At 34.8% G+C, this 21,260-nt stretch overlaps 2 protein-coding genes across 2 annotated transcripts in view; both read left to right on the top strand.

Moving 5' to 3' along the window:
• The window catches only part of LOC125780329 (uncharacterized), a 282,319-nt gene that overhangs the window by 82,341 nt on the left and 178,718 nt on the right, over window positions 1-21,260 (top strand). The gene's annotated exons all lie outside the window — the stretch shown is intronic.
• LOC125777635 (histone-lysine N-trimethyltransferase SMYD5-like) lies at window positions 5,058-20,707 on the top strand. The gene is made up of 3 exons (XM_049452727.1): window positions 5,058-5,515; window positions 19,859-19,967; window positions 20,572-20,707. The coding sequence occupies exons 1-3, from the start codon at window positions 5,254-5,256 to the stop codon at window positions 20,705-20,707; spliced, it is 507 nt and encodes a 168-aa protein (XP_049308684.1). The 5' UTR covers window positions 5,058-5,253.

Below are 21,260 nucleotides of genomic sequence, written 5' to 3'. Positions count from 1 at the left end.
GAATATTTAACACATTAGATAAGATATAAAACTGTGTGATTCTCACTATTTTAAAAACACATACAGTCCACTAAAATTGAATAATTACTTTTTCCCTCGGCAATATGTTCAAATATATTGAACAGGCTTAATTTCGCCAATGCTGAGGCAGTACAAAGTAAATACATTAATACATAAAAATACATGTAAGCAATAAATTAAATTAAAAGTATATACAGTCCACTAAATGTTAAGTGTAATGGTAAGCAACAAAATTGTAATATGAGACTTACTCATAAAAATGTGAAACTCATTACATATAAAAGAAAACTCATAAATTAGAGTATACATAATACTAATATTACTATTCAAAACATACATACTCCAAATATTAATGCACACAAGCCACAGATAAGAAAGTATCAAGCGTATGTACGTACGTGTATAAGTCCGTTAGATGTACTAATCTAAATAGCTGTAAAATATCAATGCTGGTATCTGAAGAATGCAATAAAAATAAATTACATATTTACACATGTGTATGTACACTAAGCATACACACATATACATACATATGTACCTAGTTAAGAGATTAGAATTAAGAAATGTGTTGACGAAACAAATTTAAATAAAAAATTTCAGAGTCAAACGTGAACTCTCACAGTACGGATTAAATAGAACTGTTTTTCTGTACAGTCACTGAAATGGCATTTGCAGTATGATAGGAAATTCGATAGGGTTATAGGTATTGAGGATTATGGCGATGAAAATCGCACTTCTAGATTAGCAACAACTGCAATGACCATAATGGTGCAAAGTATAGGTGGAGAGCCTTGGTCCCACCCATTGGCTTAATTTTTCGTAAAAGATTCCTGCAAAGGCGATGTCCTCAAGAAATACACTCTTGAAGCCATTACCCAACTGCAAAATATAGGACTAATTCCTTGCCATTTTGTTTGCGACCAGAGCACAAATTTTCAGAATTTCGCTAATTTGTTAGGTGTTTCAGCGTCACGGCCTTTTTTAATGTTAATGGCAAGGAAGTGTATTTTTTTTACGATAGCTCCCATTTGATAAAAAGTAGTCCTAACTGTTTGCAAAATTTAGAAAATACGATTTTCTTTAAAAATTGTCGGGTAAGTTGGTCGGATATTGTTCATTTTTATGAAACCGACTCTAAGTCGAGTTATCGGTGTGCGCATAAATTAACCGATGCGCATATTTATCCAAATACCTTCCAAAAAATGAAGGTTAAATTCGCGTCTCAAGTATTGAGTAATACGGTCGCTTCTGGTATGTTGTCCCTATATAGCTCGGGAGCCTTAAGCTCGAATAGTAGGAGCTTTATTAATACCGCGAAATTCGTTTCGTTTTTTAATAAATTATTTGATATTTTAAATAGCAGTTTCGTTGAGGCTGTTGTACCCACTAAAAAGTGTTTGAAGGTTCCCATGAACAGTTAGAGTATTTAAATGAGGCGGAAAGAATTTGGGTGTTCAATATTAACAGTTTAAGGCGATTGTGGCGATTTTTGTCACACTCAGGTTTTCCGTACCCGAAGACGAGACGACAATGTCAGGACAGTTTAGAACATTTTTTTGGGCAGAGGAGGTACTAGAGTAACACCCTATATGTTCTCTAGTTTGTTTAGGAAATCGTTAGGCTTACGTTACATCGTAACAAAAGAAAATTGTGAGCTGACTTTAGAACCTGATGCTACAGTAATTTCGGAACATAGAAATAATGTTCTTCTTAATGTGTGTAATGATTCACTATTGAATGATCTTTCTTGGCAGGATTTTCAAGGTTTACCACGGCCTGAACACTCGTTAGCTCAATCACATTAAATAGTAGTTTAGAAATTAATTTTTTTGAAAGAAAATGCGTTTAGCTACCTTTGCGGGTATTTTTATTTAAACATTTTCAAACCGCACATATGTTCCCAGCCTTTACCTTATTTAGGAGATGTGTATTTATGGGAACACTTATTATCTGTCAACACGGAATACTTTTGTTATTGTGCATGGAATGAAATTTGTGTAAAATATAAAATGCTTATTTTAAGCAAATAACTAAATAATTACTGAAAAATAAATATGTATAAACAATGTAATGAAGTATAAGTGCATAAAAACTGCATAATATGAGATAAATAATTACTAGAAATCGAGAAATTGCAAGATAAAATTTGCAAAATTTTCAACTTTAAATGCAAATATCTCGAAAACTATAAGTTTGCGGCGACAACTAATCTGGAGCAGCAGCTCTATCCAACCATACCACTTTTAACCCTGAAATCGTGGGATGGTATACTAAAGCCGACCCATATTTTTTAACTAAATTTTTAAATAAAGACCTTTCTGTCCCTAATTTCAAAAATAAAATTTTGTGTGTTTCACACCTATAGGTTTCAATTCTATTTTCACCCATATAATATATGTATACAATACTAAACAAAACTACTTGTAATAATTTAAACAAAAATAGATATATTCATCAAATATTTTTAATAAAATAGGAAAGTTTTACCAACATTTTGTTACAATAAATAAAATTTTAATCAAAACTAGTTAAATTACATCTTTATGAATTTTAATTATCGAAATACATATATTTAAAAATTTAACAAAAACGTACTTAAAGTAATAAATTGGATAGCATAACACGGCAACACACGCTTACCTTTCCTAAGGCATTTGGCCGTTTTAGTAGTAGAATATTTAGGAAACCCTAATGAACTGCCTGGCCTTTTGCCCTGAGTCTCCCTCATTCTATGGCATTCTTAATGTAATTTCTGTCATTCTATAAGCTTTCGCTTACGTATGTATGGGTGAATATGAGAAGATTTGTTACTTGTAGGGTTCTACCATGATAAAGAGGCTCTAAAACTAGAAAGCAATTTTTTTTAAGGAAAATTAGAATTTGGGATTTAAGTGTAGGCATTTGTATATATGTAAATAACACTGTGATAGCTTTTTTCAAAAAAAAAAAGACAATACAAGTGGTTAAAAGCTTGACTCGTTGCTTGCTGATTTGTGTTGGACATTGATAGATGAGTCTTATTAAATTTAATTTAAATATTGTGTACAAATTTATGATACTTATTGATAACACTTCTAAGATACAAAAAAAAAACATAAAACAGCACACAAACATAGTTAGTGTAGCTTTTTTAAAAAATACAAATTTTGTTAAGTTTTTTTTTCTAATGGTTAGTTTGCTCAGAACGTTGGCTTTGCTTAAGTTTCTTACTATTACAAGATGTCACTTAATGTATAAGTAGCAAAGGGTAAATTAAAATATTGACGAAACGTGAGGGAAAAAACATTTAAAAAAATTGATTAAATTTCAGTTTTTTCGACATATTGGCTATAAGGACACAAAAAACATTGATTTTGGGGTTTACAGTCATCTAAGAACTTAAAGACGGATTTATTCTGAGAAGCTTTGTCAAAGAAAGTTTACCAAAAAAGTCAACATTAGAAAAGTTAGAGACCGAAGAAAAGTGTGCCTTTCTCTTACAATGGGCCACTTTGATGAAAAACTTCAACAAAAATTTTTGTATGAAACCATGATTGTAACTCAAAAAAGTAATGATGCAGTTCGATTCGTAGGACCCGAAATAGGGGGAAACCGTCGAATTTGGTCTTGTCTTTTTTTTTGACTATCACAGTGTAATTAGTCATTTATCGTTTTGTGTTTTTTTTTTTTTCGTTATATACTAATGAATTGTTATTTTTGTTGCTTTATGCAAATAAATTTATTAATGGATGATATAGGCCTAAAGGGAAACTGAGCTCCCAAAACTAACTTCGGTAACGCGCCGTTTTGCATACCTTCTGGGTGGTGAGGAAAGTGCAATTGGGCATTTTAATTTAAATGCACAAAAATTCTTTTTACGTTCGATCTGGCCACAATGGAAAATGTTATAAAAAACGCTTATTTTTAGGCGCTCTCACACTGGAATATGTTGGGCATCCCATTATCCCTGGCGTCTCATCATGGATAATATGATACGAGACTCTCGCATTGGCTCTGATTTTTCTCTCAAACGCATATTTGACAGCGAAGGAGATCAGGGAATTCTGATCAGCTGATTTCAGAAAAGGCGGGATGCCAGAAGTAAACCGCTATAGTTACTTGACGAAATTAGTGTGAAATGAAATTTCATTGAACTGTGCGAACATATTTTGGCAAATTAATTAATGGTTTTGCATTTTAGCTATGTATGCATTTTCAAAGTGTTTAATTTAGTGTTTTGTATAATTTATTAAATACCCAATCTAATATTTTTCAGCAGTGGCATCATTGGCAAATGTTATAAAAAATGCCAGTTTTGACAGCTCTCTCTCGAATCAAAGAGTCTCGTATCATATTATCCATGTCTCAGTGGGAAACACAACGCGCTATACTAAATAGGGGTATTCTCTTGCTCTTGCAAGATTGCAGATTGCAAAAATACTACACCGAAATATACAAGGGCACGAGAGCACCCATTGCAGAATCTAGTGATATATGAGCGACTGATTCAGTCAATTTATTGTAAATGACTATTGTGCATGGCTATTGTGAATTGGCGCACCTTCTGCATGCATTTTTAACAAAAAAACTGTAACAAAACTTTATAATTTAAATAGAAATTATAAAATCCAATTAAAATTTACCTTTCTCAACAATTTAACGACGTAATATGTCATTATGTAAAATGGCAACTACAACAGGGTTGCAATTTTATTTTTGCGTGACATTGCACGCTAATATACACGGGTTTTGGTCTGACATATTTCACAGCCCTTGCAAATATTTTTCTGCGTGTGTTTGTTGTTGTGCCGTTGTAAATTTGCAATGCTTGCACCGTGCACCGGGTTTTGCAAGAGCAAGAGAATACCCCTAATATGAATAAACGAGAACAAACGCATGTTAGAGAGTGCAGCTAGAAATCTCAATAAGGAAATGTGTTTGTTTATCGTCAAATAATGTAACATTATGTGTATATGACTATATGTTGTTTATACTATGTATGTTTCTAATTGCAGATAGAAATTCTGATGTGCTTGATTTTACAAATACAATTTTTTTTTTAATTGTTCAAACAACACGGAAATTTCTAACATTGGCTTTTAATTTATTTCTTAAAGATTTACTTTTAGCACATTTTTATGGTTTTCTCTTTTTTATCTTTTAAGATTCGCCAATAATGGTTTCTTGCCAAGATACTAAACTCATCAAACAAAAAGTGGAAGCGCACTAAACAAAATTAAATAATTTATATAAATGTTTTCAATATTAATTTTATTTGTATACTGTATGCGCCCTTTAGAAACAGCTGTAGAAAATGTGCATCGCTTGGCGTATATCAATGGATTGGTAGTGCCTTTGCCAGAATACGATCAAACAACACCATGGTTGCAACAATTTACACAATGTGCCAATTATGATATTCAATACTTTTCCAAAGATTGTCGTATGGGGGTTTTAAAGGAATACCATCGAGATGCTTGTATGGGTGATTTTCACACAGACGCCACACACCCACGTAAAAAACGCACCCAATGAAAAAGAACAACAAGCCTCGGATGAGAGACCCCCCTTCTGATGACGACCATGGCAAACGAAATAAGGACTACGAATTGAGGGCGTGCACCTGGAATGTCCGGTCCCTTAATTAGCAAGGTGCCGCTGCCCAGCTGGTTGATGTCCTCTTCAAAATAAAGGCTGACATCACCGCCGTCCAAGAAATGCGATGGATGGCACAAGGACTGAGAGAAGTATGTCCTTGTGGCATTTACTATAGTGCCCATATAAAGGAGCGCAAATTTGGTGTGGGATTCGTGGTGGGAGAGAGACTCCGTCGCCGAGTACTATCATTCACTCCGAAGAATGAACGTCTAGCAACAATCCGCATCAAAGCGAGGTTCTTCAACATATCGCTGATTTGCGCCCACGCCCCGACGGAAGAGAAGGACGATGTGACCAAAGATGCTTTTTATGAGTGCTTAGAGTGCACCTATGAGAGCTGCCCCGCCACGATATCAAAATCGTGCTTGGCGACTTTGACGCCACAGTGTGCAAAGAAGGTATATGTAGCACTACCGTCGGTAAATACAGCCTCCACAATGAAACATCCCCAAATGGGTTGAGGCTGATCGACTTCACCGGGGCCCGAAAAACCACGAACCAGATCGATCATGTTGTGATAGACGGAAGACACGTCTCCAGTGTTTTAGACGTGCGTGCGCTCCGAGGTCCTAACATCGACTCGGTCCACTATCTTGTTGCAGCCAACATTCGCCTCTGTGCAGCAAAAAACGCACGCCAACAAACATAAGGAAGGTTCGACGTCGAGAAGCTGCAATCACAACAAACAGCCGAACGATTTTTAACTCGACTTGCACTCCTGCTCTCTGAGAGCACTCGTCAACAACTCGGTATGAGGGAAATGTGGGACGGCATTTCAAGCTCCTGACATACAGCTGCAACCGGAACCATTGGTTTTCAGAAAATAAAAAAGAACAGCTAAGTAGTACGACGAGAAATGCCGTGTCTCAGCGGAGAGAAAACAGACTGCCTACCTCACAACGTTACCATCGACCACAATGCGGGATAGATAGAGCTTTAAAAAGGTAACATTCAAAAATCTACGAAAAAATGCGGCGGATAACAGAAGGTTTCAAGACCCGAGCTTACTCTTGTAAAACCCCCAGAGGTGAACTAGTGACTGATGCCCAGAGCATACTAAAATTATGGAGGTAATATTTCTACAACCTGCTGAATGGCAGTGAAAGTGCAATGCCAGGAGAAGGCGAACCTATTTCCTCAATCGATTACCATGGAGCTGATGTTCCATTGTCCGACCATGAAGAAGTTCGAATAGCTATTACCCGCCTGAAAAACAACAAAGCGGCGGTAGCCGACGAATTGTCGCCGAAGCTATTGAAATACTGCGGTGAAGAACTGATAAGGAGCATGCATCAGTTTCTTTGAGGAATATGGTCGGATGAAAGCATGCCCAAAGCTTAGAATTTAAATGTGTTCTGCCCAATCCACAAAAAGGGAGACCCCACAATCTGCGCCAACTGCCGTGGGATAAACCTCCTCAACATTGCGTATAAGGTTCTATAGAGCGTATTGTGAGAAAGATTAAAGCCCACCGTCAACAAACTGATTGAACTTTATTAGTGCGGCTTTAGACCTGGCAAGTCAACAACCGAGCAGATATTCACCATGCGCCAAATCTTGGAAAAGACTCGTAAAAGAAGAATCGACACACACCACCTCTTCTTCGATTTCAAAGCTGCTCACGACAGCACGAAAAGGAGCTGCCTTTATGCCGCGATGTCTGAATTTGTTATCCCCGAAAAACTAATATGATTGTGTAAACTGACGTTGAGCAACAACAAAAGCTCTATCAGGAGACAAGGCGACTTTCTATCGTGCGAGCTGGAGAAAATCATTCGAGCTGCAGAACCTAATCGGGCAGGTACAATCTTTGATAAGAGTTTACAGTTGCGCCTCAACACCCGCGCCGTTAGTTCTGCTTTCTCCAGACTGGACAAGGAAGCGAAGCAAATAAGTGGTGGTGAACAAATGCAAGACGAAATATCTCCTGCTATCAAACAAACAGCAATTGCGGCTTGGCTCTCAAGTTACTGTTGACAGTCATAACTTTGAAGTCGTAGATAATTTCATCTATCTTGGAACCAGTGTAAACACCACCAGCAATGTGAGTCTGGAAATTCAACACAGGATAACTCTTGCCAATAGGTGCTACTTCGGACTATGAAGGCAATTGAGAAGTAAAGTCCTCTTAACGGACAAAAACCAAACTCTATAAGTAACTCATTATTCCGTCCTGTTATATGTTGCAGAGGATTGGGCGATGACAATAGCTAATGAGTCGACGTTGCGAGTTTTCGAGAAAAAGGTTCTGCGAAAGATTTATGGTCCTTTGCGCGTTGGTCACGGTGAATATCGCATTTGATGGAACGAAGAGCTGTATGAGATATATGACGACATTGAGATATAAGTAGTTCAGCAAATTAAAATATAGCGGCTACGCTGGATGGGTCATGTTGTCCGAATGGACGAAAACACTCCAGCTCTGAAAGTATTCGACGCAGTACCTGCCGAGTGTAGCAGAGGAAGAGGAAGACTTCCACTCCGTTGAAAGGACCAGGTGGAGAAGGACTTCTCTTTGCTTGGAATATCCAATTGGCGCCACGTAGCGAAAGAAAGAAAGGACTGGCGCGCTGTTGTTGACTCGGCGATAATCGCGTAAGCGGTGTCTACGCCAGTAAAGAAGAAGAAGAAGAAACAATATTTATTGATGAACACTTATAGAACAATAAAAACTTTTATGGACATAATCTCAAATTTTCTCTCAAAAAGCTGTCGATCTTCTTTTCCATATTACCAACTTTTGAAGTCAATTCTTCTAGTTGGGTAGAAATAGTTTTTAACATGTTAAAAAATTTCAAAAAGGAATAAATATAATAAAGTAAAAAATTTTAAGAAATGCATTTTAAAAATATATTGGATTACCCTTTCCATCCACAGGCAAATTGTTCACTTGTTACTTTGAGAAGCTTGCCTCTGAGTTGTAGCGACCAGAAATATTGAACTTCTTCCATTTTAATGTCAATAATAATAAATAAATTAGATGACGATTTCAATGGTTCCTGAAAGTAGTTTCCAACCCCCAAGAAAGATTGTGCCGTTACTATAGCGATACCAGATACTTTTATGGATCCTAATTTTTGACTAAAACAATAATTAATTTTGGATATTTTATTGCATTTTATCTGCAATATTTCATTCTTCAAGCCTTAAATGTAATTGCTGCAGGATTTTATTGGGCTTACTTATAGGTTTTTTTTAAATACATACTGCATGTGATTTGGGATAAGTACCAACCTGAAAACCATTCTTTTTTTTTAATAATTTACTTTTCCACAAAATTCTTTTAAAAAATCATTGATGCTGCAAGGTTTTTCTGTTCCAGAAAAGGATGGAATTGTAAGCGACAATTCGTTTGGAAAATCAACTATTGATGGTAAAATAGGCCACAATACTCTATTCGAATTCTTGAATAATTTGAGGCCATCCATTTCCACATCAAGCACAATATTGTTTTCATATTCAAGTTAAGGAAATGAATTTTTCTCAAATGATTTTGAATTTCTCTATATAAAAAATTCTTCTTTAGATCGTTTGAATATTTACTTTTTTTCGGATGGTACCTAGGAAACTTTTGGCCGTTAGAGGAAAATCTGTGCAACCTATCTCTTAATTTTGATAAGGTCGCGCAAACAGGTAGGGGTCTGACAGCAGGTACAGAAAGGAAGAAGAAATTGAGCGAAGAGAATAGGGTTTTGAAAATAAAGTGAGATTAAAAAGAGCAGAAAAATAGAAGTTTAAAGGCCCAGTTAATTGAAATGGCCGCAGGGTTAGAAAGATATAGGGAACAGCTAAGGAATAGCTCATTTAAAGAACAGTCAGACGCTCTTTCTTTAGTTTGTAGTAAAGTTCCTCCTCAGTTAGGTGCTTGTATTAGGAGTAGTTTTATAAATAGTAATCGCCGTACCCATGGTCGGCGATATGACAATTTTTTTAATACGATAGCTTTGGGTGAATTTTTTTTGGTCGCCAGTTGCTTATCGGCACTTAAAGCACCAATTAGACTTTACATCCGAAAGTACTTTGGAAAATTTTGTTACAGACTGGCCCCGTTTTCCAGGTTGCACCCAAAGCAGCATAAAATCGTTAGAGATTAGGGCTAGGGGATTGACTTTCGTACAAAAGTTCGTGTCGGTTTCATGTGATGAAATGTCACTGTTCAAAAATGAACGTGTACGTTGATATCAAAGGACATTCAATACGCATCAATATATTTAGTTTTATTATATTTAAGAATATTTAACACATTAGATAAGATATAAAACTGTGTGATTCTCACTATTTTAAAAACACATACAGTCCACTAAAATTGAATAATTACTTTTTCCCTCGGCAATATGTTCAAATATATTGAACAGGCTTAATTTCGCCAATGCTGAGGCAGTACAAAGTAAATACATTAATACATAAAAATACATGTAAGCAATAAATTAAATTAAAAGTATATACAGTCCACTAAATGTTAAGTGTAATGGTAAGCAACAAAATTGTAATATGAGACTTACTCATAAAAATGTGAAACTTATTACATATAAAAGAAAACTCATAAATTAGAGTATACATAATACTAATATTACTATTCAAAACATACATACTCCAAATATTAATGCACACAAGCCACAGATAAGAAAGTATCAAGCGTATGTACGTACGTGTATAAGTCCGTTAGATGTACTAATCTAAATAGCTGTAAAATATCAATGCTGGTATCTGAAGAATGCAATAAAAATAAATTACATATTTACACATGTGTATGTACACTAAGCATACACACATATACATACATATGTACCTAGTTAAGAGATTAGAATTAAGAAATGTGTTGACGAAACAAATTTAAATAAAAAATTTCAGAGTCAAACGTGAACTCTCACAGTACGGATTAAATAGAACTGTTTTTCTGTACAGTCACTGAAATGGCATTTGCAGTATGATAGGAAATTCGATAGGGTTATAGGTATTGAGGATTATGGCGATGAAAATCGCACTTCTAGATTAGCAACAACTGCAATGACCATAATGGTGCAAAGTATAGGTGGAGAGCCTTGGTCCCACCCATTGGCTTAATTTTTCGTAAAAGATTCCTGCAAAGGCGATGTCCTCAAGAAATACACTCTTGAAGCCATTACCCAACTGCAAAATATAGGACTAATTCCTTGCCATTTTGTTTGCGACCAGAGCACAAATTTTCAGAATTTCGCTAATTTGTTAGGTGTTTCAGCGTCACGGCCTTTTTTAATGTTAATGGCAAGGAAGTGTATTTTTTTTACGATAGCTCCCATTTGATAAAAAGTAGTCCTAACTGTTTGCAAAATTTAGAAAATACGATTTTCTTTAAAAAATTGTCGGGTAAGTTGGTCGGATATTGTTCATTTTTATGAAACCGACTCTAAGTCGAGTTATCGGTGTGCGCATAAATTAACCGATGCGCATATTTATCCAAATACCTTCCAAAAAATGAAGGTTAAATTCGCGTCTCAAGTATTGAGTAATACGGTCGCTTCTGGTATGTTGTCCCTATATAGCTCGGGAGCCTTAAGCTCGAATAGTAGGAGCTTTATTAATACCGCGAAATTCGTTTCGTTTTTTAATAAATTATTTGATATTTTAAATAGCAGTTTCGTTGAGGCTGTTGTACCCACTAAAAAGTGTTTGAAGGTTCCCATGAACAGTTAGAGTATTTAAATGAGGCGGAAAGAATTTGGGTGTTCAATATTAACAGTTTAAGGCGATTGTGGCGATTTTTGTCACACTCAGGTTTTCCGTACCCGAAGACGAGACGACAATGTCAGGACAGTTTAGAACATTTTTTTGGGCAGAGGAGGTACTAGAGTAACACCCTATATGTTCTCTAGTTTGTTTAGGAAATCGTTAGGCTTACGTTACATCGTAACAAAAGAAAATTGTGAGCTGACTTTAGAACCTGATGCTACAGTAATTTCGGAACATAGAAATAATGTTCTTCTTAATGTGTGTAATGATTCACTATTGAATGATCTTTCTTGGCAGGATTTTCAAGGTTTACCACGGCCTGAACACTCGTTAGCTCAATCACATTAAATAGTAGTTTAGAAATTAATTTTTTTGAAAGAAAATGCGTTTAGCTACCTTTGCGGGTATTTTTATTTAAACATTTTCAAACCGCACATATGTTCCCAGCCTTTACCTTATTTAGGAGATGTGTATTTATGGGAACACTTATTATCTGTCAACACGGAATACTTTTGTTATTGTGCATGGAATGAAATTTGTGTAAAATATAAAATGCTTATTTTAAGCAAATAACTAAATAATTACTGAAAAATAAATATGTATAAACAATGTAATGAAGTATAAGTGCATAAAAACTGCATAATATGAGATAAATAATTACTAGAAATCGAGAAATTGCAAGATAAAATTTGCAAAATTTTCAACTTTAAATGCAAATATCTCGAAAACTATAAGTTTGCGGCGACAACTAATCTGGAGCAGCAGCTCTATCCAACCATACCACTTTTAACCCTGAAATCGTGGGATGGTATACTAAAGCCGACCCATATTTTTTAACTAAATTTTTAAATAAAGACCTTTCTGTCCCTAATTTCAAAAATAAAATTTTGTGTGTTTCACACCTATAGGTTTCAATTCTATTTTCACCCATATAATATATGTATACAATACTAAACAAAACTACTTGTAATAATTTAAACAAAAATAGATATATTCATCAAATATTTTTAATAAAATAGGAAAGTTTTACCAACATTTTGTTACAATAAATAAAATTTTAATCAAAACTAGTTAAATTACATCTTTATGAATTTTAATTATCGAAATACATATATTTAAAAATTTAACAAAAACGTACTTAAAGTAATAAATTGGATAGCATAACACGGCAACACACGCTTACCTTTCCTAAGGCATTTGGCCGTTTTAGTAGTAGAATATTTAGGAAACCCTAATGAACTGCCTGGCCTTTTGCCCTGAGTCTCCCTCATTCTATGGCATTCTTAATGTAATTTCTGTCATTCTATAAGCTTTCGCTTACGTATGTATGGGTGAATATGAGAAGATTTGTTACTTGTAGGGTTCTACCATGATAAAGAGGCTCTAAAACTAGAAAGCAATTTTTTTTAAGGAAAATTAGAATTTGGGATTTAAGTGTAGGCATTTGTATATATGTAAATAACACTGTGATAGCTTTTTTCAAAAAAAAAAAGACAATACAAGTGGTTAAAAGCTTGACTCGTTGCTTGCTGATTTGTGTTGGACATTGATAGATGAGTCTTATTAAATTTAATTTAAATATTGTGTACAAATTTATGATACTTATTGATAACACTTCTAAGATACAAAAAAAAAACATAAAACAGCACACAAACATAGTTAGTGTAGCTTTTTTAAAAAATACAAATTTTGTTAAGTTTTTTTTTCTAATGGTTAGTTTGCTCAGAACGTTGGCTTTGCTTAAGTTTCTTACTATTACAAGATGTCACTTAATGTATAAGTAGCAAAGGGTAAATTAAAATATTGACGAAACGTGAGGGAAAAAACATTTAAAAAATTGATTAAATTTCAGTTTTTTCGACATATTGGCTATAAGGACGCAAAAAACATTGATTTTGGGGTTTACAGTCATATAAGAACTTAAAGACGGATTTATTCTGAGAAGCTTTGCCAAAGAAAGTTTACCAAAAAAGTCAACATTAAAAAAGTTAGAGACCGAAGAAAAATGTGCCTTTCTCTTACAATGGGCCACTTTGATGAAAAACTTCAACAAAAATTTTTGTATGAAACCATGATTGTAACTCAAAAAAGTAATGATGCAGTTCGATTCGTAGGACCCGAAATAGGGGGAAACCGTCGAATTTGGTCTTGTCTTTTTTTTTGACTATCACAGTGTTATTAGTTGAATATTATTTTACCTTGCTGTTGGTGCTGCTGTTGTTGTTGTTTTGTTGTTGCTGTTGTTACTGTTACTGGTGTCGTTGTTGTTGTTAATGTTGTTGCTGTTTTTTGGTAATGTTGTTGTTGTTGCTTTTGTATGGCACTTACAAATATCTCTGGTACACAATTACATATATTTTTTATATTATTTTATAGTTCACTTTTTTTTGTTTTACTTCAACAAATTATGCGAAATTGTATATGTTTTACATAAATATGACGCCTTAAAAATTTAGTTTTTCATTTATTTTTATTTTTTTTGTAACTTTCATTTATTTAGCAAAGTTTATTAATAATTTATTTTCAATTTATTTATTTAGCGTATTTTATATAGTTTAATTTACTTCATAATATTTCATTTTAGTATAAGTTTGAGAATAACTTTTGCTTTCAACGCACTAAAATTGTTACGACGTATTTTATAGTAGAAAAATGGGGAACACCGAATTACCGACTGCGCCAATTACGATGTTATATATGTAATTTATTCGAAATTACATATTTTTGGTTTGAATGAAAACTCCGGTACTTCCGTACTGTGCGGCTTGCCGTTCAGTTTACTATTAATTATATTATTCTTTATAAAAATATTATTTGCTAAATTTACTTGGAGCCGTTGTGCTGACTTGACATTCCTCAGCATCAACGACCCGGCATATCTTAAATAAACATATCAAATAATAATAGTGGCATTGGATTTCATTTTTAAAGGAATTTTAAATATGATTGCTTGCTTATGCATATTTCTTTATTTATGTATTTATACATGTTAATATGTATGTATGTAGTTGAATCTGAAGATTCAACTTACATTTTAGAGGAATGAAAAATATTTAGAAAATACTTGTCTTTTTTGGTATATCGACAAGTTTGAAAGTGGTGGAGTCGTTTGACGACGCAACTCGCGCTAACACGTGATTGATTGTCGTTTTTTTTAAGTCGTTCGTGAGTTATAGCGTCGCAAACATGGAGCAAAATAAAGAGAAAATACGGCATATTTTACAGTACTACTACGATAAAGGCAAAAATGCATCTCAAGCCGCCAATAAAATTTGTGCAGTTTATGGACCCGATACAGTTTCCATTTCCACCGAACAACGATTGTTTTAACGTTTTCGTTCTGGTGTAGAGGTGGTCGAAGATGCGCCACGCTCCGGAAGGCCTGTCGTCGAAAATTGCGATAAAATCGCTGAATTGGTCGAAAGAGACCGGCATAGTAGTCATCAAACCGTTATAAACCATTTGAAGAAGCTTGGAGTCATTAAGAAGCTCGATATATGGGTGCCACGCGAATTGATTCAATAAAAATACCGCAAGACTTTTTTGACAACCCAATACAAGCCTCAAAAGGTATATAAAGCGGGATTTTCATATAAGCCCCAAAAGTGCTTATAACCGGGGTTTTCATATAAGACTTCCCCGGATAAAGTGTTCCAATTTTGAGCATTTCGCTCGGCTCTTATATCCGAAAAATACTGTATTTGTTATTTTATAATGTTTATTGTTTGCAAAAATATTTAATTTTTTTCTGTCTTTTATGTTTTGATTAACACTTTTGGCGTTATTACCTAACACTTGCACTTAATGCACTTTTTTCAATATTTGGTAATTTTATTTTTACTATTGGCCGAAGCTCACGTTTTGTCAAAAAGTCAAGGTGTCGAAGGACTGACGGGACGACAAAGCGTCACAAAATTGTGTTGTTAGCAGAAAATCCGAGCAGTGCCGAAACAAACGAACGGAGCTATGTTGCCACTTTTTTTGTGCTTCGCGGGGTTGAAAATGCTAGAAGGAACATTAAAAATTGCCATCGTCGCGAAAACACTCTTGTTGGCGAAGGCAAACTTTAGGACTTGTAATGGTGTTTGCTTTATAATTGAAGCGAGTTTGCCTGCTGAACATGCGCTTGTGGTCATGAATGAAAATGTTGTTGTTGTATGTTTTTCTGTAAATTTGCGCGAACGTAGCAGTAATGCTCTCGTTGCTGAAATAACTAAAATTGTAGGTACTAACAATTTCCATATAGTGCCTTTGAAAAAAGGCAATATAGATGAAACAAAAATTCAGTCCTACACTGAAAAAAGTTTTATGGACATAGTTAAATTTTTGTCAAATAAAAGCAAAAATTATTATTCGTATCAACTGAAGAGCTCTAAGGGCCTAGTTGTTGTAATCAAGGGTATAGAGTCCGCCGTAGACTCTAGTGAAGTCAAAGAAGCATTGGAAGAATGTGGTTTTGGAATTAAAACAGTTGTAAATATATTTAATAGAAACAAAATACCACAGCCAATGTTTAAAATTGAATTGTTGCCGAATTCGAATAAACTTAAAAAAAATGAAACCCATCCCATTTATAATTTGAAATATTTGCTGCATCGTAGAGTAACTGTGGAAGAACCACATAAAAGAAACGGTCCGGTACAATGTACTAACTGCCAAGAATATGGGCATACTAAATCATACTGCACTCTACGCAGTGTTTGTGTGGTATGTGGTGATTTACATCCCACTTCTAAATGCACCCTTAAGAAAGAAGAGTTAAATAAAAAATGCAGCAATTGCGGAGGGAATCACACTGCTAACTACAGAGGTTGCCCTGTATATAAAGACCTGAAATCTAAGTTGTCACAGGGAATTCAAGCACGTCGTAACCAAATGTTACAAACGCCCCGTAATGAAATTATAGCAACCTCAGAAAAAAGTACAAATCCTATTACTTCTAACAATAATAATATGCAAGGAAGCTATGCAAATGTAGTAAAAGGCAACACTGTGCAAATGCAACTCCCGCAAAATCCTCCAAATGGAGGTATTGAGACTATGATTATAAATCTTACACAATGTATGACACAATTTATGTCTACCGTGCAAAACATGATCCAAGATTTAATAAAATCACAAAATCAGATGCTGCAAAATTTATTAAGTAAAAAATGAGCTTACTAAATATCTGTATATGGAATGCTAACGGTGTTAACCAACATAAATTAGAGATTATCAGATTTCTGTCTGAAAAGAATATAGATGTAATGCTTATTTCAGAAACTCATCTAACAAATAAAAATAATTTCAACATACCGGGATTTAGACTATATGTTACAAATCATCCGGATGGAAAAGCGCATGGTGGCACGGCAGTGTTGATTAGAAATCGTTTAAACCACTATGCTCTAGAATCTTATGCTACACCACAGCTACAAGCTACAACAATATCACTAAAAATTCGAGGTTGTGTCTTAAACCTTACGGTTATATACTGTCCACCTCGTTTTAAAATTACAGAAATCGAATTTAAAGACTTTTTTGGAACACTAGGTCAAAGATTTCTAGCAGGTGGAGATTACAACGCAAAACACACGTACTGGAGCTCACGTCTTATTAATCCGAAAGGACGACAGCTGTATCAAACTGTTATAAATAGGCACAATAACCTTGAAATAATATCTCCTGGTAAGCCAGCATATTGGCCTAGTGATCGTAAGAAAATACCAGATTTAATTGATTTTGCTGTAATCAAAAATATAGATAAATCGCACATAACAGCAGATACATGTACTGATCTATCTTCTGATCACTCTCCGGTACTAATAAAATTATGTGAACAACCCATATTCGTTAATTCAAAAGTGGGTCTAACTTCTTATAAAACAAATTGGCTAAAATATAGAAAATACGTCAGTAGCCACATTAATATTGAGTACAAAATAAATACTGGAAGAGATATTGACGAAAGTATAAGAGAAGTCAATGATATAATAACCAGCGCAGCTGTCTTAGCAACACCAAACAAAAGCTATAAGCCGCTTGGTTTCAGAAAAATCTCTAATAGAGAAATAGAAATGCTTGTAAATGTAAAAAAGGCGTGCAAGCCGTGAATGGCAGATAAATCGTTCTCCTTCCACTCAGCTTCAATTAAAATCTGCTGTACGTAAATTAAAAAACGCGCTTAAACGTGAGGAAGAATTGAACACCGAAATGTATATAAAGAAGCTGTGTCCGAATTCAAACAAGCAAAATTCCCTTTGGAAAGCCCAAAAGTCCATGAAGCCACCAACTGACTCCAACATGCCTATACGAGACTTGGGAGGAAATTGGGCTCGAAGTGACGAGGAAAAGGCTAATTGCTTCGCAAATCACCTAGAAAAGGTATTTCAACCCAATTTGCCAAAGAACAACTTTAAGCTGTCAATCTTACCCAACACAGCTAAAGAGTCGCTCGAGCCTCTTATGACTTCACCTTCTGAAATCATTGGTATCATCAAAGAACTTAATCCCAAAAAGGCGCCGGGACATGATACAATTTCCGCAAAAATGCTAATTGAGTTACCAATTATTGCTGTAGACGTGCTCTCTTTGCTCTTCAATGCAATTCTTAGTTTCGGATACTATCCAATTTCATGGAAAAAGTCGCAGATTATTTTGATAGATAAACCTGGGAAAGACTTAACACAGCCGTCTTCATACAGACCAATCAGTCTTCTACCCTGTCTTTCAAAAGTATTTGAAAAAGTATTACTATCAAAGATGTCTCCTTTCCTCCACGAAAATAACACAATACCAAAGCATCAATTCGGATTTCGTGCGAAACATAGCACAATAGTGCAAGTAAACAGAATTACTAACAAGATAAGGAAAGTATTTGAGCACAGAGAGTACTGTTCAGCAATATTTCTAGATGTAGCTCAGGCGTTTGATAAGGTGTGGCACGAAGGTCTTTTATATAAGATTAAAAAAATTCTACCTTTAGAAGTGTATAGAACCTTGGAGTCTTATTTAAAAAATAGAAAATTTATGGTAAAAGTGGGAGATTTCATATCTGATGAACGTCAGATAAGGGCTGGTGTACCCCAGGGCAGTGTTTTAGGCCCAACACTATACATCATATATACATACCAGAGTCCTGCACGAGTAATTAAAAAAGTAACATGTTAGCAAGCGGCGATGCCGATGCGGCGAGTACACGCTACGTAACGGTACTTTGGCATCGTGGGCATCGGCATCGAGGGTATCGGCATCGCGGGCATCGCCGATTACTAACATGTTACCAGTGGTCGGCATTTCTTAGAACAATTGTGGAAACTAACTTCACACGTACGCTTACGCTCTATCGCAGAGCCGCTCAAAATTTTTCATGCCTATACTCGGAGTATAGGCAAGCAAATGCAGTCGAAGCATGTACGCTATGACGCTAATTCTGCCAGCGTCAAAAATACAGTCGAAATACAGGAATTCAGTTTCGAATAAGCATATAGAGGACTTAATGAGAATCAAAACTTACGATCTTGAAGTCGATATGGAAAAAATCATGGAAAGTTAAAAAAATTAACTTAAAATTATTGTTGTTCTTAATTGCTTTTTTAATCAAAAACCAGAATTTTTTATTTTTTTCTAAATTTTTAATAACAAAATAACCAAATAGCACGATTTCACTCAATGTACTAAGCAAGCGCGCGCACACAATCATACGCTAGCAGATATCAAATGTGTGATTGTATGCGTTGGTAAATAAATTGCGCATTATTTTGAGCGGCTCTGCTCTATCGTTCAGTCGTTGTCGAGCCAGCAACGAATTAACATCATGTAAGACTATAGCGTTTCATTTGCCATTGACGATACCAGATAGTAATCGTACGATGCCACGATGCCGCGATGCCGATGCGCAATGTTACCTTCGCATCGTGGTAATCGTCAGAAGTGTTACTTAGTAACGTAATCGTACGATGCCTACCTTAATCGTGCAGGCCTCTGATACATACAGCAGATCTTCCAACAGCTAACAATGTATTAACTTCAACTTTTGCGGACGATACAGCAATAGTGAGCCGTAACAAATGCCACATTTTAGCATCAAGAATATTAACGGAGCATTTAAGTTCTGTCGAAGAATGGCTAGCGAACTGGCGTATAAATGTGAATGAACAGAAGTGTAGGCACATTACATTCTCGCTAAGATCAAAAATGTGCCCAGCAGTAAAAATAAACAATAAGGAGATTATCTTATACCTGACATATTTTACAGCCATTGCAAATCATTTTTGGCGTGTGTTTGTTGTTGTGCCGTTGGACCAAGAGGAAAATTCTACAATTCGTGCACCGTGCAAAGGTTTGCAGGAACAAGAGAATCGGCGGGATGCGTGGAAAAAGTAAGCGATTTACCATAAAACAAAACTTGATATTTACGTTAAAGTGGGAGAATGTAAGTTAAAAACAATTACTTAATATTTAAATTACGTATTATTATTCAAGACGTATACATGTGTATTCGTTAAAGTCGTGGGTGAATTTCTCAGCACTAAGGGAGCTGGACTTTATCTGCTTCAAAGCAAGATTAATCACAGTTGTGTACCAAACGCTCATTCGATATTTCCTTATACAAACGACATAGTTGTCAGAGATAATGAGATGTCCAACTCCTCTCTCACTGGAAGTGAGAGAGCAATTGCTAAACGTCAAAACCACCTAAACTCGAGCAACTGTCAAAGTTTGGGTGGTTTTGACGTTTAGCAATTGGAAGCGAGCGATGGCCAGATTGAAATCTTACCAAAAAATATATAAACGGAGGGATTTGTTGCATTGTTCAAGACCACTTATAAAAAATTTAAAACAATGAAAATTAAGTAAATATGTGATATTTAAAGGTATTTGATGAAACGTTTTGTAATTTGAAGCATCATAGTATTATTTTCAATGGAAAATGATTAAAAAATTTAATGAATGACAGCTAACAAGTTTAAGTCTTTTTATTGGGTATTGAAAGGTCAAAATTCAGTTCTTCTAATATACTTTGAAAAGATTTAAATAGTTTCTCCATATAATAAATAACCACTACATAGTAATTTTTATTCGTACTAAATGTTGGGTGTTTTAATTTAAAATGCCCAAAAATTCTTATTTTGTTCGATCTGGCCATAATGGAAAATGTTATTAAAAACGCTTATTTTGAGGCGCTCTCACACTGGAATAAGTTTAACAACCCTTTATCCCTGTAGTTGTGTTGAAAAGGTTAGCATCTGTACAAGTTGGTGAAGAAATTTGCATTTATTACTTGAGTGAATGCCAGCTAGAGCGCAGCAGACATTCGAGACAAAATGTAAATAAATTTGTTGAATTAACTAATTAAATCCTTAAGCTGTAATCACAACTTTTATATACATATGTCTCTGTAGAACTATTTCTTTATATTACGAACTACCATAAGAGAGTCGGTTACTAAATATCGCATAAAAAGCATCTAATTATTTGTGCAAAATTAATGAGAGAGAGACAGTAAGCTAATCACACCGAGGTGTTGTGAAAGAGGAGAAATATTTACTTTTTCCCGAGGCTAATTACTGATAACTTATCGGTGACCAGTTACCTGACTTTTACCCGCCTTGTAGGGGAATTTTCATTTTTATTCATTATTTTCTAAAATATTTCTATTCACATTAGTCTACATACATATTTGCGTGTTATCTACAAAAAAATAGAAAATAAAATTAAAATTTTCGAATATCATGTTAATATACATTTAAAACCGAGAGCAATTAAAACTATGTATGTAAAGAATTTCACACAATACAAAATGTATTGCTTTGATTTCAAACAACGCAGTGCCTTTCGTCCTCACCAACAAACTACGCATAGTTAGTTTTAAGTAGATTTAGTACTTTTTGAAAATTAAAATTCCAGTA

Source organism: Bactrocera dorsalis, chromosome 1, assembly GCF_023373825.1.
Source record: "Bactrocera dorsalis isolate Fly_Bdor chromosome 1, ASM2337382v1, whole genome shotgun sequence".
NCBI lineage: Eukaryota > Metazoa > Arthropoda > Insecta > Diptera > Tephritidae > Bactrocera > Bactrocera dorsalis.
This window is presented reverse-complemented; position numbering and strand designations above follow the sequence as displayed.

Bases quoted from the DNA above. Each gene is read 5' to 3' on its own strand.
- LOC125777635 (XM_049452727.1), top strand. From the start codon at position 5,254: ATGTTTTCAATATTAATTTTATTTGTATACTGTATGCGCCCTTTAGAA. The intron at 5,516-19,858 runs GTAAAAAACGCA...TATTCGTTAAAG, and splicing joins CACAGACGCCACACACCCAC to TCGTGGGTGAATTTCTCAGC. The intron at 19,968-20,571 runs CATAGTTGTCAG...ACCCTTTATCCC, and splicing joins ATATTTCCTTATACAAACGA to TGTAGTTGTGTTGAAAAGGT.